This window comes from Protopterus annectens, chromosome 10.part0 (assembly GCF_019279795.1).
Source record: "Protopterus annectens isolate FY-2018-M chromosome 10.part0, PAN1.0, whole genome shotgun sequence".
Lineage (NCBI taxonomy): Eukaryota > Metazoa > Chordata > Ceratodontiformes > Protopteridae > Protopterus > Protopterus annectens.
The window spans coordinates 1,001,182,231-1,001,209,633 of record NC_056744.1 but is presented as its reverse complement, the minus strand read 5'-3'; the positions used below and the strand labels follow the sequence as shown (position 1 = coordinate 1,001,209,633).

Below are 27,403 nucleotides of genomic sequence, written 5' to 3'. Positions count from 1 at the left end.
AAAGGGAAAGACACATCAAAGCTCTGGGATAAAGAGTTTCTGTCTGAGCTGGCATTTCTCTGTGACATCACAAGCCATCTCAATGTGCTGAATCTGCAGCTTCAGGGGCGGGGCCATGTCAGCACAGACATGTACGCTGCAGTGAGGGCTTTTAAAACAAAATTGTGTTTGTGCAAGACTCAGATGCTGCAAGGAAACCTGGGTCATTTTCCTTGCTGCCAAACCATAAAAGCACAGATCTTTACCATTGTGTTCCCGAGTGCACAGTTTGCTGAAAAACTCGGCATATTCAGCGCCAAGTTTACCCAGCGATTTGCTGACTTTGATGTCCAGAAATGTAAGTTTGAACTGCTTAGTAATCCATTTGCAGTTGATGTAGAAAGCGCACCAACTAACCTCCAAAGGGAGCTGATTGAACTCCAGTGTAATGACATGCTGAAGTCAAAGTATGATGCTGTGGGCGCTGCACAGTTTCCACATTACATCCCTGACACAATGCCCCATCTCCGTACCTAAGCTGCTCAAATGCTATCATCTCACGGATGAACTCCTTCACTCAATACTGAGCTCAGAGCCTGACCCCAAACATTGATGAGCTAGCATCCAAGAAGAGATGCCAGGTATCTGGCTTAGACCAGTGCGCATCAGAGTAGATCAGAGTGTAGCAAACTGAGCTTGAATGAACATTATCTTTATGCACTTTTCCTTGCTATTCCAAGGCATGGACTTGAATAATTGGATTTTCATTGAAGGAAATTATTACTATTGTTAGCCTGTGAAAAAAACGTTATCATTGAAATTTAACTCAGAAGGCTACAAATAGAGAAAGAGGCGTAAGATTTTTTGTTAAATTTTATTTAAGAAATGAATGCCACAGACGTGTCTTGTATTTGGCATTTTATTTCACATGCATTTATACTACTATACTATAGTATTAAGCTTTGCTTGTTCCAGATTCAATATTTAAGCAAAACTTAAGTTTGTTTCTGTATGAAAAGGTTAATCGTTATATCTGATGAGAAGGAAAAAACGTCCTCAATTGTAAAAATGTTTTCAATAAATATCAAGGTTGGCCCGCAACTTTGTTCAAGTTTTTAATTTTGGTCCACTGTGTATTTGAGTTTGACACCCCTGCTATAGAGCAAGTGAAAGAGAATGTTAGAGGTGGCCCTTGGCATTTAAATCTTGAATTGAAAGAACCTTGGTGGCAAGTTTTGACCAATGCCTATATGGTTCCAGGCCTGAATGAGTCATGTTCCCTGAAATGCCTGCTTAGATTGAAATCTTTAGAAAGATGTTAATTAATATTATATATATATATATATATATATATATATATATATATATATATATATATATATATACTAGTTCAAAATGATGTGAAGATTACTGATCCTACAGACATTGCCAACATACTGGCTGACAGGTTCAGTGCAAACTCCCAAAGGTGAGATATCTATACCAAACGATTGCAGCCCCCCAAACATTTCCAACGCCCAAGTGAGAACTGCTCTCTCCAAAGCAAAAAACACAGCATCCATGGGACCGGATGGTGTCCCCGGCTGTGTGCTCCATGAACTCAATGATGAATTAAACCCACAGCTAGGACAGCTGTTTAATCAAAGTCTTACCTCTGGATACGTACCCAGGGAGTGGCGCACTGCAACTGTGGTCCCACTTCACAAAGGCGGTGCCTCCACCGACCCTGGAAATTACCGGCCCATTAGCTTGACAAGCCTTATCTGCAAAGCCATGGAGAGGATCATAATGGACCTCATAAATAAAGACATAGGGAATTTGCAGACTTTGGATCCAACCCAGTTTGGCTTTGTCAAAGGCAGATCATGCCTTTTAAACTTGGTTGACTTTTTGAAACAGTCACCAAAGCCATTGATGAGGGAAAGGCAGTCCATACAGCCTACCTCGATCTGGCGAAGGCCTTGATACAATACCCCACTCGGGTATCATTGAAAAACTCATCAGCTTAAATGTTAACCCATACATCACAAGATGGATTGCAAACTGGCTGAGTGACAGAACCCACAGGGTCAGAGTTGCTGGCGCCATGTCAGACTCAAAGCCTGTCACAAGTGGTGTCCCACAGGGCTCAGTCCTGGGCCCACTCTTGTTTGGCATCTACTTTTCCAAGTACAAGCAAACACAGGAGGGTTATGGCTGACAAAGTTTGCAGATGACTGCAAACTGGGCGCCATAGTAGAAAACACATCTGACACAGATATCCTTCAGAAGGGTCTCACAGAAATGGATAACTGGTGCCAGAGCCATGGCCTAAAGTTAAATGCCAAAAATGCATAGTCATACCCTTCGGGAAAAACAAGGTTACCCCTAGCTACCAAATAGGTGGCAATCCACTGAGCACAGAAGAAGTTATCAGGGACCTGGGGACCCAGGTTGATAGTAGTCTATCATTCGACACCCATGTAGCTAAAGTAGTTAGGAAGACCTTCTACATTGCCCACCTTATCATGAAGGGATTCTCATCTAGATCAAGGGAGGTCATGGTCTCCCTTTACTCATCACTCATCAGACCAATGATTGAGTACAATGCCCCATTCGAATGTATCTGACCCGACACTTGCAGCAGCTGGAGAGGCCACAAAAGTTCCTCACCAAAAGGATAAAGGGTCTCAAAAATCTGTCCTATGCTGCCCGACTGAAAGAACTCCAGCTCTATTCAGTCGCTTACCGCTTGCTCAGAGGTGACCTTTGCCTAACATACAAGGCCATGTCAAACCCAGATTTGATGAATATGCTTCACCTCAAAAAATCTAGATCCATCAGAGCCACAAGGGCGGAAGACTTAAACCTCGACACGGCTATTAATAGGATGTGCTGGAGGGATAGATTTATCACCCAAAGACTCCCTATGCTGTGGAACAAAATCCCGGTATATGTGAGGCAGAGCACCTCGCTGGCCTTGTTCAAGAGAAATCTTGACCAATGGATGGGTGATCGCAGATATACCCCAGGGATTACCTCAATGTCACTGCTCGACAGAGGCACAGCAAAATAATGGGTATAGTTCCCCATACTAAAGGGGTGGCGTAAGCCACAAAACGATGGGCTAGGCTTGTAAATGCCCTCGGGCAGATAGCCTAGTATGAACCTATGAACCTATGAACCTATATATATATATATATATATATATATATATATATATATATATATATATATATGCATAAATTTTATGTTTATATATCTGAGTATATATTATGTGTTTTTTATATATTTTTGTTTATTTTATAAATAAAATACTATTTAAATGTATATGTTTTTTATATGAATGATTTATATATACGTATGTTCTTTACAAAATTATAAATGTATAAGTTAGGCTGTGCTTATACCTTTAAATCTGGCTTCCTTATTAATTGAAAATGATGTCATGAATTTAGTGGTTATTTAAATGAAACATCTTTGATGGAGTGGTGTTTTATCTTGTCTGAGGAAAGCGCTCACAATAAAGTGGTGTCTGGTTTTACCCTTTGCTGTTTGTTTTTAAGTAATCTAACTATGCCTTGACAGGGCTGGGAGCTATTTATACACACACACACACACACACACACACACACACACACACACACACACACACACACATATATATATATATATATATATATATATATATATATATATATATAGGTTTACTATCAAAATTTTGAACTGTACTCCGCCGACTCTACTATCATCGAACACAGAAGTTCAAAAACGGTAATATCGATGTCAAAAAAACAATCTAGGAATGGGTTTTAACATGGGTCGAGGTTTGGGAAATGTTTGTAGTTTGGAATAATACTGAACACCTACCTCGACCCATGTTAAAACCCATTCCTAGATTGTTTTTTTGACATCGATATTACTGTTTTTGAACTTCCGTGTTCGACAATAGTACAGTCGACGGAGTACGGTTCAAAATTTTGATAGTAAACCTATATATATATATATATATATATATATAAAAAAACAACAAAACATTACATTATTTGACAAACGTCTGAACAATTTTCCCTCTCCCCAAAAAACAAAACACAAACACACACAAAGCAGGTATTCAGCAGTGATTTGTTTGTAAGGGAACACTACCCTTTGTCCCATAATGTAATATCACAACTTGAAGTGCTATATATTCTTTTTAACAAGATTTTACATTGTTGTTTTTTTTTCTGGTTGTTCTATTATATCTGTTTTTTAAACATCTTTACTAAATTATCATTTAAGGCATAGACAAACAAACATTAACAGAAAAAAAAAGTACTAGCATTATTTCCATTTACATGCATTTTATATATGCATATGTATATGTGCATGTATATGTGTGTGTGTGTCTATATATATATATATATATATATATATATATATATATATATATATATATATAAAGCATTACACACATTTTCTTACTATATCAGTCCAAAATTACATAAATCATTGAATTCCTATCTTCCCTTAAACCTTACTCCTCCTCGTGAACATTATTCTGCATATATCGTTCCTACAATTTCCATTTATTTCTAGGCAAATTGCTCCTTTCCTTTTCTAAAGATCCCTCCTTCAGTTCTTTCATCTTGTTTTATAATATCAAATACTTTGAAAGCAGTTCATTTAGACTTTGATTTCCATTTTTTAGTATTTGCTGTTTTGGCAGCCAATAGAACTAAATCTAATAAGACCTTACTATGTCTAGGCAAGTCAGATCATGTCTTCCAGCTCAAAGGAATCATTTTCTTAGTTACATCAATTTGTTCACCCAATTTTTCTGAGTACTCTATAAGGAAATTTTAATACCTGCTAACTCATTACACTCTGAAAACATACATAGACCTATGTTACCAGTTACCTCTCTCTTATCCAACACACTTTCAGCATTTGCTATCTATTCAAGGAAGCATTTTTAAAGTCTGCTTAAGGTATTAAAATTCCTATGCAAACACTTCCAAGCAAAGATCATAAACCTTCTGGGCATTGTTGCATATTTTGGAGCCGCACATATGTTCTTCCATTGCTCTCCCATAAATTGCTTTTCCCTTCTCTCTTCCTAGTCTTTTCTAATTACCTTTGAAAGATACTTATAGTTATTGTGCAATATTTTATATGCCATACTAAGTATCCCTTTTTAACAGCAGCTTCTCTTTAGATTCAACTAAAACTCTACCAAAACAGGGCTTTCACTTAAAATCCCACTATCCCTTTCTCTTTGCCTGTACTTGTGATATCAGTCCCTGGTACAGCAGGTAGTCTCTAGGGTGGGGGTTCTGAACTTTTATTTATTTATAAATTTGAGTGCTTTCATTGAAGAAATATCTCTTGAAAATGTGACACAGTTTCTGATGGATATCAGAAGAAGCAACTATATAAAAGATCAGCCAGTCAAACATATGAGAATGTAAACCAAGAGCTGGAAATACACATTCAAAAGAACTGTCACATATACAATGTTGGAGTAATAGCTTTCTAGCATAATGATTACTCTATCCTTATTATCATGGAATGTAAATGGCCTTACAGGTGTAGACAAAAAGAAAGAGTATTGAAATGCATTTAGAAAGGCAGGGTGCTAATAGAAATATTACAGGAAACACATTTGGATAGAAATAAGCTGTCAATCTGAGAAAAAAATCTGAATCCAGGAGACTGTTAATGCTGGTTTTAGACCACATTAGTAAAAAGGTTGGATGAGATAGATCAACAAAGCTGGTGTATGCAGATAATTTGGCATTATAAGCAGACTCTGAACAAGAACTTCAGCAAATATTAAGGAAATGGAATGCAAAACTGAATGTATATGGGATGAAACCAAGTACAGACAAGACAGCTATCATAGCAAATGGGGAAATCAGATGAAGTTGAAAACTGAGATAGAAGGGACAGTAGTGGGACATCTTAATATCTTCAAGTATCCAGAAAGGATAGTTGAGGAAAAGGGAAGTCTGAATGAGGAGGTCGTAGTTGGAATCAGAAGTACTGACACCAACTGACAGAGTATCGGGTGCATTGTGTAACAGAAGAATGCCAAAAATGCTGAAAAGTAAGGTGTGCCAACATGGTGCATCAAGTACTACTATGTGGTACAGAAACATGAGCAGTGAAGTCAGAGAATTCAAGAAAGTTAGAGAAGATGAAGATGAAGTGTCTGAGATGGGTGGTAGGATACATAATGTCTGACAGATGAAAAAAATGATAACAATAGAGCAGAATCCAAAGTAGATCTAATTGCAGAGAAAGTCAAAAATAACATATTATGGTTGTTTAGGCACAAGGGCAGTAAAGCAGAAGACAATCTGGTGAATTTTTTTGGGAGAGACAGGAAACAGGCAAGAGGTAACAAGGGCATTCAGCTTTACTGGAAAAGCTCAACCAGACTCTACCACACATTGCTGTGAGGGGAGGGTTAGTTTGCTTTTCATTTCTTTTATTTTGTATTCTTTTATTGCCTTATTCTATTTTGCATATCATGATTTTTTACATGTGTTTTACTTGTATTTTGCTTTTAATTGCATATTTAAACTAGGAAAGAGAGTACTCTGGTGCTGTTTTGTTTTTAAACTCAGCTGTTTTTCTAGTTGTCTGCCCCATATGTTAATTGAGCACAGATCTCCTTCCCTCACCTTTCATAGGCTATTGTTAGTAAGACCAAAATTATCATTTTCTGAAATCATTCCCCTTCAACTATTTAAATTTATTGGCCCTCTAATCGTATTCCATAGAACCAGAATATAAAGTACCCACCCCTTCAACTCTAGCTTGCTGTTTTAAAATTAGTGGCCCTCCACTTAGACAGCTAAAGCTTAGTTATCTCCTCTTTCATATATAGCTGCTTAGTGAATACTACAGCTCTTAGGATATTAACCAATTTTTCAATCTCTCCTTTAAAATCTGTAACATCTACTCCAAGACCACCAATTATTGGAGATCCCACATTCTGCTTCTCAGTAGTCATTTTGGTATTAGTTCTTCTGTTTTGCTCCTGGTGAGAGAAGGAGCACAGGTACAGTATTTCCTGGAGACTATAGATCACTGGAAAGCCTAATAACTGCTTCTTAGGTGTGAGCTTGGAATTTGTGATTATATCTTGCTCCTGGTGAGAGAAAGAGCAGAGTGCATTGATTTCTGACTGTTTCTGGTTGGGCAGTGAATGTCTGTACTTGAGGTTCCTGATTGGTCTGGTTGCTATTCAAGGCATCTACCAGGAAAAGGCTGCAATAAGCCTACAGACCCTTGCATCATCTGGGTCAAGACTGTGGATCACCAAACAGGCTGTGGCTTGGTTCTCATGTTGGGATTGATATTAATGTTTTGCTTCTGGTGAGAGAAGAAGCAAAGGAGCATTGTATCCCAGTAGAGTGAAGCTGTAGTTAGAGCAGCACTAGTAGTAGCCAGGCAGTAGCCATTCATGCGACTCTCCTCTTTACATCATTCTTGACAAGCTAATTCTTTGTTTTCAGTAAGTACTGCTTGGTTTGTTTCTAACTTCAGAATATCTGCTGAAAAACTACAGACTTCACTCCAGTTAGTTTTACGTAGTGACTGTTTTGCTTGCGTATATAATCTGTAATTAAATTTCTGTGTATTGGTTTAGATTTCAGTTTGGCAGAATTATTTAGCAATACATTTACCTTTATAGCCCATGATTACTGCACATCAATGGAGGAAAAACTTGACTTGAAGTAACAGTAATTTCTTTAGAAACACAAAAGATGTTGTGAATAATTTCCTTACTAATGTTGCTGAATCAACATTATTCCAGTCTGTTTCTGGTAAATTTAAGTCTGCAGCTAATATTATTCTTCCCTCCTGTGTTTCATGCAAGAAATGTATGAATTCCTCTAGGTCATTTTCACTTGACTTTGGTAGTCTATACACTCCAACATGAATTAGAATGTCTATTACAGTAAAAAACATTTATACCCTGACAGAACTAGTTTCCAGTCATTGTTGTTTAACCATGTTTCACAAACAATAACAATATCAATCTTGTGGGAACATAGCAAATTTTCCAATAAAAAAATATTATTAATGCTCCTAGCATTTACCACCATCAGAGATGCATCAAATCTGTGAACTGTTAAATTTTCAGTCTGACAAAAATCCTGCCTTGTGTTTGTCAAATATTGCAAAATATCTGCTGCAAAAATTCTCTTCCCTGATCTTGATGAATGCATGCAATCCTGCCTGAACATGTATGCCCAACACAAGGCTTGGATGCTCAACAGATTTCCATTTTTTTAAAATGGAATTTTTTCCATGTAGGCATTTACCCCAAAAATCTTTTCATTCACAGTGACCATACTATCCTTTCTATATGTGATTTATGAAAAACATGCCCTAACACTAGTACAAGCTATACTATCTGTGAGAGCTGTAAGTTCCCTACTAACATTCAGAGAGTCCTTGTGGATGAGATAATTTGTACCAACATGAATAAAAACAGATCTGTACTTCCTTACATTAAGGGGTCCAAGGCATGTCTCAAATCTTCTATTTTTGCTCCTAGCAAGACTAACACTATTCAATATTTGTTATCTCTTCTCCAAATGTAAGTGTCAGTTCCTCTAACAATGGAATCTCCAATGACAAGAATATCTTTTCTGACCAGAATTGAAGAATTTTCAACTTGCAATACAATATCTGCTCTATTAATTCTTACAAAGGAATGATCCTCATAACCGTTAGTCTTATTAATCCCACTGCTTTCATTGTGTATTAAATTTGCAAGCATACAGTTCTCATCCAGCTGGCTTTGTACAGCCACAGCTTCAGCCACGTCTTTCTCTTTTTTCTTACAGTAATGTTCTTCAATGATTCAGAGCTCAGTTTTGATTTCTTCCTTTTCACCTACCACTTGCCTCTTTTTTTTCTACCTTCTTTTTTGGAAAAATGATGTCTTTTTCTGTAAAATACATTTTTTTTCTGTTAGAAAAATGTTATCAGTCCCTGCAATCAGTATGTTACATAACAAAGCAGTGTCCTTTTTAGTACATATTCTCTTTACTTTACAGACATTAATCAATTTATTTTTTGTTCCTTGTTATTTGTTGTGAACTTTTTCCTTTTTTTCTCTTTTGTTTCCTTCTAAATACTCTGAATCCTCAGATTGCTGAATATTTGCCTTCAGAATTCCAAAGTTGTCAGGGGCATCATCTTGTTTCATAAGGGTTGAATGATCTTTACATACAATAGACACGTCATTTCCTAAATGTGTTCTATTTGCTCTTTGTCTAACATTATTTATCTCACAAGTCCAGTCATTAATATATATATATCAACAGTTCTCCAAGTCGTGCCAATTGCGCAAGTGCAGTCTTCATCAGTAAGTCTAGATTTACTTCAAATAATGGTAAGCAAATCATCCAACTTTTGACATGAGGAACACGGATCACCAGTGTTATCAGGTATTACTTTTAAATATGCATAGCATTTATTACACAATAGAAGATATTTGTGCTTTAGCAAATCATTAATTGCATACTCGTTTAAGGAATCCATGTTCAGCTTCAAACGAATAAAATAATGTAAAAGAAAAGAATAATCAAAATCAGTATCCACAGAATTCAAAGAACTTAAATGAACTTCTATGACAAATATCACACAAGCAATATACAACTAAATACTAAAGTAAATGCAGTAAAGTTGTTCTGACTGACCAAGTTTTTAAAGTCAGACAAAAGCTGTAATTCCTTTACATTGCAGTAGATCCTGCTCACTGTCTTTCGCAGTCACACTTCTTTTTAACAGTAAAGATCAATAAATAACAAACCAAGATAGGATTGTTTAGATAAGCTCTGGATTTTCCACTCTGCAGTCTGTGTTAATTAATTTATCTTTAATTAACATTTGTTTACCAGGAACGTCCGACTTGGAACAAGACAATTTTCAGCGGATGCCTGTGGAGAAATGCTCCAGATGCATGTCCTTGTAAGGGGGGGGGGAGCTGGAGCACCTAGGGAAACCCACATGAATTCAGGGAGGGTATGCAGACTCCCACACAGAAGGCACTCCAGCCAAGAATCGAACCAGAGAACCGCTTACAGTGAGGCGACAATGTAAACCACTGTACCACATCGCCATCTGCAGTGTAAGCTGAGTAGACCCCTTGGGATGGTTGGAGCTTGCTTGTCTAAAACCTATCCCTTTCTAACAACCAACAGTGAAAATTAAAAGTAAAACAACAAAATATAAATCAAAGTAAATATTCCTATCTACAAGCTATCCCTTCCTTTCTACAAACAGTGAAAAAACAGTGATTAAAAAATAAAATATAAATTCAAATAAAACTTCTCTTACCAGTCAGCTCCACAGTAAATCACAAACCAAGGTTGGATTTTTTTAAATAAGCTCTGTATTTTCCTTTCTGTATTCTATGTGAATTTATAGCTGACTAGGCCCCTTGGGATGGCTAGAGCTTGTCTGTCTAAAACCTATCCCTTTCTAACAACCAACAGTGAAAATTAAAGGTAAAACAACAAAATATAAATTGAAATAAATCTTCCTGTCTACAAGCTATCCCTTCCTTCCTACAAACAGTGAAAAACAGTGATAGAAAATAAAATATAAATTCAAATAAAACTTCTCTTTCCAGTCAACTCCAAGGTAAATCACAAACCAAGATAGGATTGTTTAGATAAGCTCTGGATCCTTTGTTGTTTCTAGCAATGTTGTCTCAGGGCCCAGCCTCCCTGTCTTAGGTAGCATCAAAGGTCTTAAGGGCTTTGTGCCCCAAACTGTCTTTTTAGTTAGCTCAGCATGGAAGCTGCTTGAAGCTTTGGAAGCTGACCAGCTGTTATATCCTATGCAGGATATAACCCAAATGGCTTTGGATACTACACCATTAATAATTTGAAAATCTACTGATATGGTGACTTTACTTACAGAACTGTAACTTCTGAGTTCTGACATTTGTACTCACCACAGCTCTAGGGTAGTTACCAAATGATGGCTCCAGATATAGTTTATATATAACTTCTATGGGTGAGAGTATTTCCTTATCTGTACGACAGGCTCATAGAAGTTCCTCCTACAGCACCCTCATCTGCTGGCACTCCTGTCTGGGCTGCCTGATGGGGATATTTATTCCCTTGATCTAAACCCATGATTTCTCAACTTCCAGTGGTGGCCAGGGATGATCCCAAAGTTTCCCAAAGAGGAAGTAAACTTATTGACTGCCTTTCAAAAGTCTTCAGCATGAAAAATATGCAAGGCCAAATGAAAAAGATTTACCTAATAAGCATCAGGTAAGGGCATACATCCTGTTTTAGCTTCCTTCTCCAAGTGCATACCTTTTTGACACAGCCCTTTGAGGAAAGAGCTGGTTACTCTTCCATTTAGCTACATCTGGCAACTATTTCACCTTTTCACTCTGGCTTGCCCATGTCATCACTGGCATCCAACAAGAAATGTAAAACCTTTTTGAAAGGAGTCTTTAAAGCCATTTTAAAAGGAGCATTTCCTCCTAGACCCCTAGTGTTAAATCCAGTCCCCTCCTGGTACTTACATTTCATGTTAGAAAAAAATACTAAGCTACCCTTTGAATTGGCCAGTTCCAATGACTTGAAATTCTTGATTTGGAAGACTGCTCCTCTGATAGCCATTATTTTTGCAAGTAGGGTTTCAGAGATTCAAGATTTTTCCTCCCAATATCCATATTTGTTTTAATCCAGACATAGTGACACTCAATGTGTCCTTTATGCTGAAAGTGGCTACCTAAACCACGTTCAACCAGACCAACACTCTACCTGTATTTTTTAGAAAGTATACAAATAAAAGAGAACATCAGTTACACTGCTTGTATATTCATAGACAACTTCAAATTTATCTACATTTTAGTAAAGAGTTCAGGAAGAACAGTTACTTGTGCCCTTCTATTCTGTTATGAATGGTCAAAGAGTATCTAAAGTCACCATTTCTAAATGGTTATTTATTTATTTATTTTTATTTATTTATTTATTTATTTGGCATTTGTTTACCGGGAAAGTGTGACTGGGTCATAAGTTACCCATTTGCAGCGGAGACAAATGTGATTGCATTTCATATTGCTACACTTCCAAAGGGAAATCATTGACCACCACACTGAATGCGCACTCTATCAGGGCTCAGGCTACTTCAGTTGCCTTTCTTTGCAACTTGCCCTTGGAGAACATTGCAGCAGCTGTTACATGGTCAACCTTACATTCCTGTGCAAAACATTACAGTTTGAGCTCCCACTCTAGGCCTTGTTCTTCTTTTGGAACCACCATTCTCAAAGGTGTGCTGGTTAATGCCATGCATGGTTAGATTGGGATTCTGTCTACGTGTTCCAGTGTCCTGACTGGACCAGAGCAAATATGTAAGATATGTACCTACAGAATGATAAATTTGTCTGGTCTCTGCCCAGACAGTGTTACAACCTACCCACCTTTTCTCATCCAAATTGTTTTCAAAGGGACCTGTAGGAACCTCTGAAGTCAATTTGTCCACAGATTCCCTTTTGATTATTATGTGATCCTTGTTTGTATCCTAGGATGTGGCTAGTAATTCTTCTTACTTGATCTGGAGCCTATCCTTGTAGCAGGGGTTAATAGCACAGGGGAGGAGCTTCAGCTAGTGAGGAGAGTTGTTGGCAAGAAGAAGGCAACAAATATGACTAGTCCAGCCATTCCAGTGTCTGGAGAGAAAGGCCAGACAACTCTATTGTCCTGATAAGGATATAACTTAACTTTTAAATTGCATTAAATACACTGAAGAACTAACACCTGAATTTCAATTTGCCAGCTGCCTCATACTTCTTTCCTATTTTGACACATCTTTATCCACTTTTACTGTTTAGCCATGTTGCAAGAGGTTAATATTTTCCTAGCTATAAAAAATATCAGTAGGTGTATATTTCATTACGTTTGTTGAATTTATTGCTGTTCTTTAAGTTGAATCGGATGTTCCCTCTTTAACTCTCACTGCTTCCTATCATGAACTACGTTGTATCTTCTTCAAAAAGAGCTCTCTTTGTGTTATATTAGCTTGGTTTAAAAGATAATAACTTTTCTGTTCAGTTTTAAAAGCTGCTTAAATTACTTTAAGAAGCTCACACCATTTTTTAGACAGGTGTGGGCATCTCTTCAGATAATTAACAGTGGCTTTTTGATGGCTATGAATATTCAGCCCATTATTTATGAATAATGTGTGTGGTGTCATGCCTTTGTAACACCAAAGTGATAGAAACAGGACTGTCTAACTATTTCTGTTGCTTACTTTTAGTGATGACTGATTCCAGGAGGGAGCTGCTGGCCCCTGTACCCCCAGCTATTGTTTAATAATGGAGGGAAAAAACATAACTTTTAAGAAATAGATCACAAAAGAGGTAGACATTTGTATTCCAACCAGCCCAACATTTAAGCAAAAAAATAATGAAATCATCCAGTAGAAGACAATGTCATTAACAACTTTGTATAGGTTGTAACACTTCGAGGCCATCCACGAGGAAAGTGTGTGGGTAGGGTTTGCTGTTGCACATCCTGTGGGATGCTTAAAGTCAGTTATGCCTTTCCTGAGCAATTGATTTAATAGCTTGAATATTTAGTTTGTCTTTGCTCTGTTTTTACTTGAATTTTTTCTCTTAAGTAAAATGTTTCATTTATCCATTTATAAACTCTTGGGGCTGGTGTCTTTTTTATAAGCTTATATAGGATAACCTTACAGTTCTTTTGTGTCTGCTGGCCTTCACTCTTTTTGAAGACAGATGGTTTGGCTAGAAGCTACTATCATCATCTTCTTTCGGCTGTTCCCATTAGGGGTCGCCACAGAGGATCATCTGTTTCCATTTCTTCCTGTCCTCTGCAACTTGCTCTGTCACACCAACCACATGCATGTCCTCTCTCACATCCATAAACCTTATCTTAGGCCTTCCTCTTTTCCTGTTACCTGGAAGCTTCATCCTTAGCATCTTTTTCCCAATATACTCAGCATCCCTCCTCAGCACATGTCCAAACCAACGTAATCTTGCCTCTCTGGCTTTGTCTCCAAACGTTCCAACCTGGGCTGACCCTCTAATATACTTATTCCTAATTCTCTACACACCCAGTGCAAATCTTAATATCTTTAACTCTCCCTCATCCAGCTCAAACTCCTGCCTTTTTGTCAATGCCACTGTCTCCAACCCATATAACATATCTGGTCTCACTACCCTCTTGTAGACCTTCCCTTTCACTCTTACTGGTACTTGTCTGTCACAAATCATTTCTGACACTCTTCTCTGCCCACTCCATCCTGCCTGTACTCTCTTCTTCACCTCTCTTCCACACTCACCATTACTCTGAACTATTGATCCCAAGTATTTAAATTCATCCACCTTCGCCACCTCTACTCCTTGAATCCTCACCGTTCCTCTATCCTCCCTCTCATTCCCACACATATATTCTGTCTTAGTCTTGCTGACCTTCATTCCTCTTCTCTCTAGAGCATATCTCCATCTCTCCAGGGTCTCCTCCACCTGTTCCCTACTCTCACTACAGATCACAATGTCATCTGCAAACATCATAGTCCACGGGGACTCCTGTCTGATCTCATCTGTCAACCTGTCCATCACCACTGCAAATAAGAAAGGGCTCAGAGCTGATCCTTGATGTAATCCCACCTCCACCTTAAACACATTCGTCACTCCCACCGCAGACCTCACCGCTATAATTTAATATATTATGGTTTCCTGACTGGAGCAGTGTTGAGTAATTAGACGTTAATACTAGATTTATGTAGTTGGTAGAATAATCCAATGTAGCTACATTGTTGCTATTGCATGTTATTGAAGATCCATTTCTGAAGATAGTCATGGATATTGTGGGTCCTTTTATAATACCCCAAGCACCAAGGCAAGACATATATGTTGGTGGTTATGGATTATAATCCTAGGTACCTTGAATCAGGAACTTTGAGGAAGAAAAAGTATCCAATGCCCTGTTGTAAAATATTCAGTATGTAATTTTTTCTCTGGAAAAAAATGCTACATGGGGAGTTAATTTTACATCAGATGTGCTAACCTGTTTGTGGAAATGCTGTGAGATAAAGCTTTAAATGTAGCTCATACCATCCACAGATAAATATCTTGGAGGAGAGCTTAACTCTAATCTTAAGACCTAGCTGAGAACATTTGCAGATTAGTTTAAGCGAGGGCGGGGCAAGATGCACCAGGAATCCACAGGCTTCTCATTATTTGAGCTCCTTTATGGTCATTTGACAATGGGCCTTCTCAGCTTAATCTGTAATGAGTGGGAGTGAGAATATGATTCCACAAGTAGTCTGCTGTGGAGTGTCTACTGTACTTCAAAAGTAAGCTTAGGAAGCTCATAGGGGTGGCACAGCATGGAAGGAACTTTCCACCTTTGAGAGTGAGGTAAGTGGAGTTAACTGTGTTGTAAAGTTATGATTCTGAAGGCAAAAACATAAAAACTACCATGCTGACAAGTTGAAGCCCTGCCATGGCAGAAACACACCAGCAGACAAACCATTATTATGCCTGATTGAAGTAAACATGCAACAGTAATCCAAAGAAAGATAGAGAAATATAACACGGAGGAGGCCTCATTGGTGTGCTGCATGAAATATCTTGTACTGCATGATTATGAAACACATTTAATGAGTCATGTCTTTATCATTCATTATGAAATGCATTCCCAAAGGAATAATACAGAATACTTCATATACCACACAGGAGCCCCAAATATATTCCAAGTATGTGCACCTGTGTGTGTGTGTGTGTGTGTGTGTGTGCACAACTGCGACATGTGTGTGTGTTTGTATGTGCGTGTGCGTGTGTGTGTGTGTGTGTGTGTGTGTGTGTGTGTGTGTGTGTGTGTGTGTGTGTGTGTGTGTGTTTCTGTGTGTGTCCATAATTATGTGACGATTCATTAATAATTAAATATATTATATTATATATAATTAATAATTAATAATATTGAGTTCATGGCACCCTCCTGAGCCCTCATATGAAGGACTATAGTAGCCCTTCCTCTTTCTTTACGCTGCCAACTCGAAGGGTGCTGCAATTACATGAGAGTAGTTTTACCCTCCTCTCATACATACCTCGTCTTTTCAAATTGTCATGGTTCTTTGTAATGATATTATGATTTTTTTTTCTCCTACATGAGGTGCTTATCCTGTCCTAAGTGAAAGAACACCAGACAAGTTAAATGTCCTCAACATGGAGACAAGTTATTTTTACCTATTTTACTGCAATACTATCTAAGTAAAAATACTTCTGTATTTCCTTTTACATATTCTTTAGGAGGGTTTTAAACTTTTGATATCATGAACAATTTTTCCTATGACTTCTTTAAAATACTTTAATGTTTGTGTTTTAACCTTTTCAGAAATAAAGAAGTAAAACTAAGTAATCGGCATTGTCATGCTTCTAGTACGAGTCACTGAAGATGAAACCCTGAAACCCTGATGTTTGGAATCCCCAAACTCCAATTCTACAAAAAAGCCCTACCCCACAGTTGAACTGATATATACATATATATATATATATATATATATATATATATATATATGTGTGTGTGTGTGTGTGTGTGTGTGTGTGTGTGTGTGTGTGTATGTCATTATATGTACCAATGGCACAGCTGCACCAACTAGAAAAAAGGAGACAATACTCCAAAAAAGGGTATCACTGTGGGCAAATCTTGCCAGAAATGATCCTCTATGAAGCTGATCAGAACCGTGGGGAACTGAGCCTTGAGCAAGTGACACTTAAGATCTAAAACTTCTTCTACCAATAGTTTAACGCATTGTCATCACCTCCTCCTTTTCATATTTGACATCTTGACCCCATGTAAAATGTGAAACAGGGAGTTGGTGATGAAAATTCCAATTTAAAATCACATTTATAATCATCTGAAGACCTGCTGCTCTGAATTATAAATCAGTAAGCTCTTAAGAAGCAACAAAATAATTAAGTAAAAAAAAAAGTCAGATAACAAAGCAAACTTGGTTTATGCCAGTTGAAATTGCATATCAGGAAGAGAACTGCAGATCCTTATCTGCTGTTACAACCTGTGACTCTCATTTTCCCATTGCTTGTCTAAACTAAAACTGTAGGTCAGGAACAGAACTTGAGTTTGTTAGTTCCTCGCCTTCTATTTCTGTTAGTTTTTGTTCAGAGATATATTTTCCTTTATTTTATGTTCCCTAATTACCACTCACACACACAACTGTCTGTGACTGTCTGCACCTCTAGATTTCTTCATTTTTATACTTCCTTACTGTGAGTGCTGTCTCTTTTGTTCTCTCTCTTTGTTGATTCTGTTAGCCTTCTCCTTGCTGCCCTTTGCTTAACTTCTTGTCAGTGCACTTGTATGATTAACCTATCAGACAATGTAATTCACCTCCCTTTGCAGATGGCATGACATTTCTGTTTACAGCAGTCTTTTCTGGACACTGAGGATTATTTTATAAAAAAAGAATTCCCCCTGACTGAGTTAGGTTATGGATAGTAGTTTTAGCTTCACATATGTTCCACATTCTCATTCCTGCATAGTGGCACCTCCTAATGCATCATAACTGTTTTATCCATGATTCACTGCGATCTGCCAAGTACCATTTTCCATCCCCACCCTAATGTATTTGCATTTTTGTCATGTTCTATGAACTGCGGTGGTGGTGTTGCAGTAGTGTTGTCGCTTCACAGTCAGATATTGTCCGGTTCGATTCTCAGCTAGAGCGTCTTCTGCGTGGAGACATGCGTGAATGGGCGTACCTTAGTTGAAGGTTGTGCATCAGGGCTGGCAACTCGGCATGTAAAAATCTACTGCCAATCATTAGCGGACCGGAGTTCCACTGTGGCGACCCCTAACCGGGAAAAAGCCGAAAGACACAACAACATGGTATATTCTATGAAGTTTGATTAACCACCACCACCTGCTTGCTTAAGGTTGGTTATGAGCTTACATCAACTACCTGGTACTTCTACCAGCATTATTTTGGTTCAATCTTGGAAGCAGCTTTAAACAGCAATGCAGCCTCATAGCAAGAAAGATGTCCCCTGGTTTGTTCCTTTCCACACTGTCAAAGCTTCTTCTATTAGCCTGTTTTAACAAAAATGACCCTAGTGTTACTTGAGGTCCCATCTCTGCTTCTGAGCTGCACATGTAGTTGGAACAGCAGAACTTAATGTACCAGACTCCCATCTGCTTAAAATCACACCCTTTAGCTTTATCTCAGTACTTAAGACTATTCATTTTAAGACTCTCCTGAATACTGCTACCTGCTAAAATTTGTGAATTTTTATTTTTCCTGTCCTCAGCCAGCTATTCAGTTTATTATTTTCCTTGATTAAGCATTTATCTTCAACTAACTGTTGCACTTGGTTATCTTGTAGTAAACAGCTAGTAAATATTGTATGTTGTCTCTCCATGCTTCAAATTCTGCTCGTACAGTTTGAATGTTCTATTTACATTGAATAAACTGTTATCACTTGACATGGAGCATCTGTAAATGACTCATTAACTTTAATCAATCCACTTCCAAAACACAATAAATAAACACATTTTAGTGCTGGAAAGAGTGAGCAGACAGGCTGTAGATGAGAACAGCACTGGTGAATTTGAAGAACCACCTAATTTTAAGAAACTAGCTCTAGTACTGAAATAACCTGGTGGTGGTTAGTAGTTGGAACTGTTAAGGGGAGAAGGACATTGGCACTGGTACAGTCTGGTTTAACAAGGACATGCCCAAGAGTTGTTTATGTCAGAGAAGAATGATGTAAATTGTATATTTTCAACTACCACTGAAAGCTCATTCAGTTTCATGGCTAAAAATATAAATTTTCCATTGTAAGTATGCAACAGTAAAAGGAAACCAGTTTGCATTGAGCATTTACATTACCTGCAGGAACCTCATTCCTCCAATCCAAGTGGTGTGTGTACTCTTGCCATGGGTGTACTTTACAAGGTGCAGGACAAGATTATTCAGTTTAACACCATGAATGGACACCAAGTGACCATTTCTCCCATATCTTCGGCAGTACATCTGTAAATTAAATTTGAAAAAGTCAAAGAAAATAAATTATCCCTACACTGGGGTATATTATGCTATTACTGTACAAGTCTTCATATTATGGTTATTGACTAATTTTGAAACTATGGCCCTGCAGCTTGATTGCATTTATCATGCTCTTGTTGTTGTTCTGTTGTGATGAGAAATTTGCATATCTAACTACTAAGTCTTGCTTGTGCCACAACATACTGAGATTGTCCCCAAGATGACTATTGTACTGGAATGTTTTATACTCTGGAGCTATTTTTTCATGGGCCTCTGCTGAAAAGGAGTTAAGTCTAGTCAAACTTTATGGTCAACAAATGCAAATATATACATACATGCATACATACATACATACATAACATATATCAGTCCACTCAGTCAGTAAATAAAAAGCACTAACTATTTTATACTGGCTCACCAGATGTGTCAACAAGTCATCCTTTTGTACTCTAATGATTTCAAACTAAGATCACAGGTGTGATAAGATTGCATTTGGAGCAACGAAACAAACAACATTTAGGCAGACTTTCTAGGTTATGTTTTGGCTGGTTTTTGGTCATTCAGTACGGGCACCTGAAAGTGCTTGTTGATCTAGCATTTTATATCAAGGTGTTTTCTCACCCAGGTTGCATGCTTGACACAGAACACCCTTTGTATTTCTACTGTCATGATCCCAAACCAGAGTCTCTATTTTCACGGAATGCAGGACTGCCACCCAAATGCATATTGCTGAAGTAGAGTATGGGTGTGCTTCTGAATCCAGGAACAATGGGAACTAACCTTTTTAACTCTACTCCAGGTAGTTTCCTAAGTATAAAGTGCAACTGGCAGACTGTCTAGTCAAAAATGTGGACAGTATGATGCAGCCCCATGAACCAGCCAAGTAAGTTGCTAGACACAGCAGCACTGTATTCATGGTCTCAGCCAGGTGACAGTGTTGCTGTGACAGAATTATACATCTTTCTGGGAGGATGACTGGGGGATTATCAACCACTATGTCTCACTCCTCCTGTCTAGTCCTCCATTGCAAACTCCAGTATAATCAGTAATATATTTGGAACAAAATTCTTATATCAGGGCGTTATGTGAGATATGTAGCATTAGATATTACATTTATAGATCTTGAGTAAAAAAAAGGAGAAAACATCAAAAAATTTCAATGACAGCTTTCCTGTTTGTCTTATATGGCAAAGTAAGCCTGCTCTCCATCAAATTAAGACTACATTCCATGGAGGGCAAATTTTCTACCCTCATCCATAAACTTGTCAAAAAAAATATGTAGACTTCTACGACTCTCAAATGTTGTGGGTATGATGTCTACCATTTTCAGGAATTGTAATGTGTTATGAAATGGTGGTATGACTTTAGATGAAACATGAAAGATGCAAATAGAAAATTAAGCCTTAGTGTACTTTCCCTATATATTCAGAGTTATGTTATTCAATGTTAGTGGTGTAGCAGGTAGCATACTTGTCTTTGGTGCAGAAGGCTGTAGGTTCTTTCCCCCCAGGTAGATCATTTGCTAATACAACTGTGCAGCATAGAGGGGGGAGTGCTGCATTCCTGAGTGTGTCCTCCTTTGGTTGATATGCCTTCCAAGTATGAACCTGTCATCCGTTTGCTAGCCATTCCCTACTGCATATTGCAAACACTCTTTTTTTAAAAAACATAGGCAGTTGTGTTCCTCAAGGAGAGCAGGCACAGAATTTCTAGATGAAGCACTGAAATGCAAATATAATTACAATTCTCTTTAAGGTGGAATTATTCACATGGCTTTTACTTCAGCAGAGTTTGTGCATATTGACTGTTATTGGTGGATTATAATGATAGCAGTTTGAGTGGCCTTTTATGGATGAAATGTTCTGAAATGGGTAGCCCTGTCATTATTTTCTCATATGTTTTGTTTCACTGCTTACTGGAAAAATGTTAAAAACTACAAAATTGAAAAAACACTCTATCAAGGAGTGATGTATTATACAAAGAATATAATTTAATACAATCAGGAAGATGAGTAAAAAAATAGATGCTGTATGCATGATCCTAAAAATGTGTGCAAGAGGCCTCAGGTTTTAAAACAGCCCAAAGGGAAACTTTATCCACAATTAATCAGGTGCATTTTCTTTGAATATGGGTTTCAATGAACGTGAGCTTCAAGGCCATAGTTGTTTCCTGTAATGCTAAGTCTGTTCTCATTGTGAGATTATTGTTCTGTTAAGCAAATGTCTATCAGTGTTTGTGCTATAAAATTTGAAAAAAAAAGTTTTAAATTCAATCTAAATATTATTAAAATATTTGTAATAATCATAGAAGTAAAGCAGAAAATAGTATGCACGCTAACAGGTTTGAATGGTGTTTACTGTAACTGGGAAGAAATAGCTAAGTAATAAGACACTGGAATAGCTGGGGACTGCTGCTAGGGGGAGCTGCTGTGTGTGTGTGTATGTGTGTGTGTGTGTGTGTGTGTGTGTGTGTGTGTGTGTGTGTGTGCCTGTGTGTGTGCGTGTGTGTGTGTGTGTGTGTGTGTGTGTGTGTGTGTGTGTGTGCCTGTGTGTGTGTGTGTGTGTGTGCGTGTGTGCGTGTGTGTGTGTGTGTGTGTGTGTGTGTGTGTGTGTGTGTGTGTGTGTGTGTGTGTGTGTGTAGGGGGCTCCAATTCATTAAACTGCATAGTTCCCCATTTGACCATGATCCATCTCTGATGATGGGGAACTAAATGAGTAAAGCATACTGTGATTACACTGGTGAGGACCAGGTCCAATATGTTTTTAGGCCCTAGCTGGGGCATGAAGTAGTTGATCTAAGTAACTAGCATGTATGAAGTCTAGGAAGTGTTGTACATATTTATTGTAGCAGTTTACAACCAGATCCACACACATGAATTCAGCTGTATGCAAAGCTCTGGTTAGGAATGTAAATACAAATTGGGAGAAGAGAAAGAGAGGAGAGGGATGGAGAGAGAGAGAGACGGAGAAAGAGAGAGAGAGAGAAAGACATTGTGCAGGTTCAGGGGTTAGGTGGGCCTTGATGTATGAGGAAGAGGCTGCAATTAATTTTAACTTGGAACAATGCCTGGAGGGCCAAAGGAGTAGGGAGCCAAAGGAAGGCAAGATATAACCTGAAACAAATTTACACAGCCTTAAGCAAGTAAAATAATTAAACAACTGATCCAGCCCTTGAGCTAGACAGGGAAGTACATGCCAATTTCAAGATTGCAAATAAGGGTTGATGTCCACAGGGTTAAGTAAAAGAGCTCAACTAACCAATATTTGGGGCAGGTGGGTGCTTCCTTAGTGCAATTATTATACGTATATAAAAATTTTCAGTATTATCAACTTGGGCGTTCATATTGCTTTCCCTGTTATAAAGGTTTTGTTCACTTGTATAACGTTGGTTGTTCCTGTTTTCATAATCCTTGCACTTCGAACTGGAACCATTTGGGTCTAGTTTCCGGTTGCAGAGCCTGATGTCACTTCCAGGGGGTTGCCATTATTAGCCCCTCCTTGGTTTAGTGGGTTTGTACCTGGTTGACCAATTGGGTTCCACAATTGTGAGGAGGGTGGTTTAGGATAGGCCAGTCCAGTATTATAATCCATACGGTCTCTATTTTTTTTTGCTTTGGTTTCTGTTAATTCGTTAAGGTGTTGGTCGATGCTGTTGAAAATTCTGTTATATTCAAAGTGATACCATTCAAAGTCAATGTCAGCTTCAATTTCATTGTCTAAGTTAGTGATTTCCCCTGCACTGTCATCCACCATGATTTGGTAGTGCTTCAACATTAACTTAAGCAGTTCAAGACCGTGTTTATCAAATAATTTGATAAGGTCTTGGTGAAAGAATGAGCCAGCTTCTAAGCCTGTTGGGTATTTCCATACCTGTAAGCCTTTAGGTACCACTTTTTGTCTGATAGATTCATGGAAATACATGATTTCTAACTACAGTTTCTTGTATTTTAGGAATTTATGGTCTAAGTCTATCAGGTTCATGATAATGCTGTTGCTTCCTCCAGCGGGATGTTCCTGTTGCATTTCATTCAGTTGCACACTTAAAGTTAGTGGTTCATTTAACCAATTATTGATGGTTTGGAGCCCAATAATTATTACTAGTATTATTATTATTATTATTATTATTATTATTATTATTATTATTATATAATTTCCTTAGATATAGTCATTTGCTACCCCAATATTTCTAATAGAGTACTCTGTGGGGAATTTTTAAAGTCTTCCAACTCATTAATTAACTAAAAACATGTTCCTTGCTGCCTCTATCTTTCCCATCAAACCTCCAGTATTTGCTGTCTAACTGAGGAAAAAATCTCTGGAATCACCTTGGGGGTATAAAATAGCTATGCAAGCACTTCCAGATTTAAATCTTCTGGAATTTTTGCACACAAATAGATGTACTCCCATTGTTTATTTGTTAATTGCTTTTTGAATCTCTCCTCCCAATCTTTTATAACCTCCTTTAATTGATTCTAATAGTTATCAGGTAATATTTTGTATGCGCTACTAATCATGCTTTTTAACAGCATATTCTATTCTAGCATTGACTAAAAACTCTACAAGAGCTGATCTTTCACTTAACACTCTTCTATCTCTTTCTCTTTGCCTATACTTTAAAATCAGTCCCTGTAGTTCAAACTTTTGCTTGGTCTTATCCCACTCATACAAATCTTTTCTGCTGTAGTTAATTGCTTCCATTAAATTGGTTCCTTTGTCAGTTTTTTCCAGTAAATTCCAGTCCCATTTTGCCTATTTTCTATACATTAATTGCAGTCATCCTTATTTGCAACATCTCCTTTCTCTCTCAACAGCAGGTACAAATATGACTCAGTCATTGTCCACGCTGGTGTAAACGACCTGAGACGTACCTCCTTGGACTACATGAAAAGAGACATTGAGGAGCCCTCTGATTATGTAGCCCAGGCAGGTATGACCCTGACCTTGAGCAGTATCCTACCTTCACCAAGAATGATGCCACAATACAGAGATAAGATGATCAGCTTTAACAATTGGCTTAAACACTGGTGTCATTCAAAGGGGATCCAGTGTCTGTCTGCCTGGGATGACATGCTGGACAAGCCACGCTGCTTTGCAAGGGACGGCTTGCACCTGTCACCCCTGGGATTCCGGATATTGGCAAAGGCTCTTGCCACCCCCATAGTGCCTTTTTTAGGCAAGGCTCAATTTCTAAACCTACCACCCTAGAACACAAAAAAGGAAAAAAACTAAGGGTAATGCTGCTCAATGCCAGAAGTCTAAATCTCAAAATGCACGCACTCGAGGCCCTTCTCAGTATGGAGAACATCGATGTCTGTGCTGTGACAGAAACCTGGTTCAAGGCTCCCGAGAGCACCCCAGCGCTATCAGGTTTTACCTCATATCATGCGTTCTGGCCCCAAAATCCGGAAAATACCAAGAAAGGAGGAGGGGTATCCATATTCATCAAGGACACCCACACCTCAAGACTGGTGGCAATGCACGATGCATCGGAGACCATCCAGGTGCAATTAACCATAGGCAAGACTGCTCTGCAAATTGTAGCATGTTACAGGCCACCCTCACAAACTCAGGAACCTCACATGGCCTTCCTGAAAACACTAGAGGGGATAAATGTATCACCAAACACCATCATACTAGGTGACTTCAATTACCCTAATATAGACTGGGAACACTACTCAAGCCCAAACACCCTAGCCCAAAAGTTCCTGGAATTCATAAACTCAAATGCCATGGAACAACTAGTCACCATCCCCACAAGAGGAGACAACATACTTCATCTCATCATCACGAACATGGGAGCACAATGTTCAACACCGGAGGTGCACCCCTCACTGGTGAGATCAGACCACAAACTAATCTCGCTGGAGGTCCTCATCCCACCCCCACCTGAAATAAAAAACACCACAGTAAAGAACTTCTCAAAAGCCGACTTCACACTTCTAAACACTAGTGTGGTCTCCTTTAAGGCCCCGAGCAGCGGAAAACAGTACTCAAGCCGCTGAATCACTTACAAATGCCTTCTACCAGCACCTACAGGACTGCATGGATAAGGCAATCCCAAACAAAACAAAGACTCTTTGCACCAAAGGCAAGCGTCCAGTCTGGTGGACCCCAGCCATAAACAAACTCTACAACAAAAGAAGGAAGCTACTACAAGATAGAGCAAAATCTTTAAAAGGTAAGACACCCTTGATCACTATAAGTAAAAAACTAAGAGCTCTCATAAAATCTTCCAAAGCAAATTTCGAAAGAAAAATAGCTAAAGACTCAAAAGACAATCATAAGGCATTCTTTAGCTATGTTAGAAACCTGGGAGGAAACTCCCAGATATGTTCAGAGCTAGTTCAAAATGATGTGAAGATTACTGATCCTACAGACATTGCCAACATACTGGCTGACAGGTTCAGTGCAAACTTCTCCCCCCCCTCCCCCCCAAAAGGAGAGATATCTATACCAAACGATTGCAGCCCCCCAAACATCTCCAGCGCCCAAGTGAGAACTGCTCTCTCCAAAGTGAAAAACACAGCATCCATGGGACCTGATGGTGTCCCCGGCTGTGTGCTCCATGAACTCAATGAGGAATTAAACCCACAGCTAGGACAGCTGTTTAATCAAAGTCTTACCTCTGGATACGTACCCAGGGAGTGGCGCACTGCAACTGTGGTACCACTCCACAAAGGCGGTGCCTCCACCGACCCTGGAAATTACCGGCCCATTAGCTTGACAAGCCTTATCTGCAAAGCCATGGAGAGGATCATAATGGACCTCATAAATAAAGACATAGGGAATTTGCAGACTTTGGATCCAACCCAGTTTGGCTTTGTCAAAGGCAGATCATGCCTTCTAAATCTGGTTGACTTTTTCGAAACAGTCACCAAAGCCATTGATGAGGGAAAGGCAGTCCATACAGCCTACCTCGATCTGGCTAAAGCCTTCGATACAATACCCCACTCGGGTATCATTGAAAAACTCATCAGCTTAAATGTCAACCCTTACATCACAAGATGGGTTGCAAACTGGCTGAGTGACAGAACCCACAGGGTCAGAGTTGCTGGCGCCATGTCAGACTCAAAGCCTGTCACAAGTGGTGTCCCACAGGGCTCAGTCCTGGGCCCACTCTTGTTTGGCATCTACTTCTCCGAAGTACAAGCAAACACAGCAGGGTTATGGCTGACAAAGTTTGCAGATGACTGCAAACTGGGCGCCATAGTAGAAAACACATCTGACACAGATATCCTTCAGAAGGGTCTCACAGAAACGGATAACTGGTGCCAGAGCCACGGCCTAAAGTTAAATGCCAAAAAATGCATAGTCATACCCTTCGGGAAAAACAAGGTTACCCCTAAGGGGACCTGGGGACCCAGGTTGATAGTAGTCTGTCATTCGACACCCATGTAGCTAAAGTAGTTAGGAAGACCTTCTACATTGCCCACCTTATCATGAAGGGTTTCTCATCTAGATCAAGGGAGGTCATAGTCTCCCTTTACTCATCACTCATCAGACCAATGATTGAGTACAATGCCCCATTCGGAATGTATCTGACCCGACACTTGCAGCAGCTGGAGAGGCCACAAAAGTTCCTCACCAAAAGGATAAAGGGTCTCAAAAATCTGTCCTATGCTGCCTGACTGAAAGAACTCCAGCTCTACTCAGTCGCTTACCGCTTGCTCAGAGGCGACCTTTGCCTAACATACAAGGCCATGTCAAACCCAGATTTGATGAATATGCTTCACCTCAAAAAATCCAGATCCATCAGAGCCACAAGGGCGGGAGACTTAAACCTTGACACGACTATTAATAGGATGTGCTGGAGGGATAGATTCATCACCCAAAGACTCCCTATGCTGTGGAACAAAATCCCGGTACATGTGAGGCAGAGCACCTCGCTGGCCTTGTTCAAGAGAAATCTTGACCAATGGATGGGAGATCGCAGATATACCCCAGGGATTACCTCAGTGTCACTGCTCGACAGAGGCACAGCAAAATAATGGGTTTAGTTCCCCATACTAAAGGGGTGGCGTAAGCCACAAAACGATGGGCTAGGCTTGTAAATGCCCTCGGGCAGATAGCCTAGTATGAACCTATGAACCTATGAACCTTTCTCCATTCTGGTGTTGGCTCTGTTATTAGAATAATATTAGAATGTATTCTGCTGCTTTATGAATATAGTACCCTGTGTGGCTGTTATTTTTCTACATCAAGATCTGTATCCAAAATTCTACTCACTCCTTGTTTCTCGAACTTCCCCCTGTTTCATCATCGTCCATTTCCAGTTTGCTCTATAATCTTTTGCTTGTTCTAAGTATATGAGCCTTAACTGTATAGCTCTAACATTTCCATTCAGATCAGGTCATGGTAAACTACCTTGTTATATGGAGAGGAACAAC

The 27,403-nt window shown here is 38.8% G+C and overlaps 1 protein-coding gene across 1 annotated transcript in view; it reads right to left on the bottom strand.

Annotated features, from left to right (window-relative positions):
- Positions 1-27,403, bottom strand: part of LOC122813445 (lectin-like) — a 51,398-nt gene that overhangs the window by 4,893 nt on the left and 19,102 nt on the right. The window contains exon 4 of the mRNA XM_044085760.1: positions 18,862-19,005. Within this exon, the coding sequence (XP_043941695.1) occupies positions 18,862-19,005 (144 nt within the window). The remainder of the gene's footprint in view (positions 1-18,861; positions 19,006-27,403) is intronic.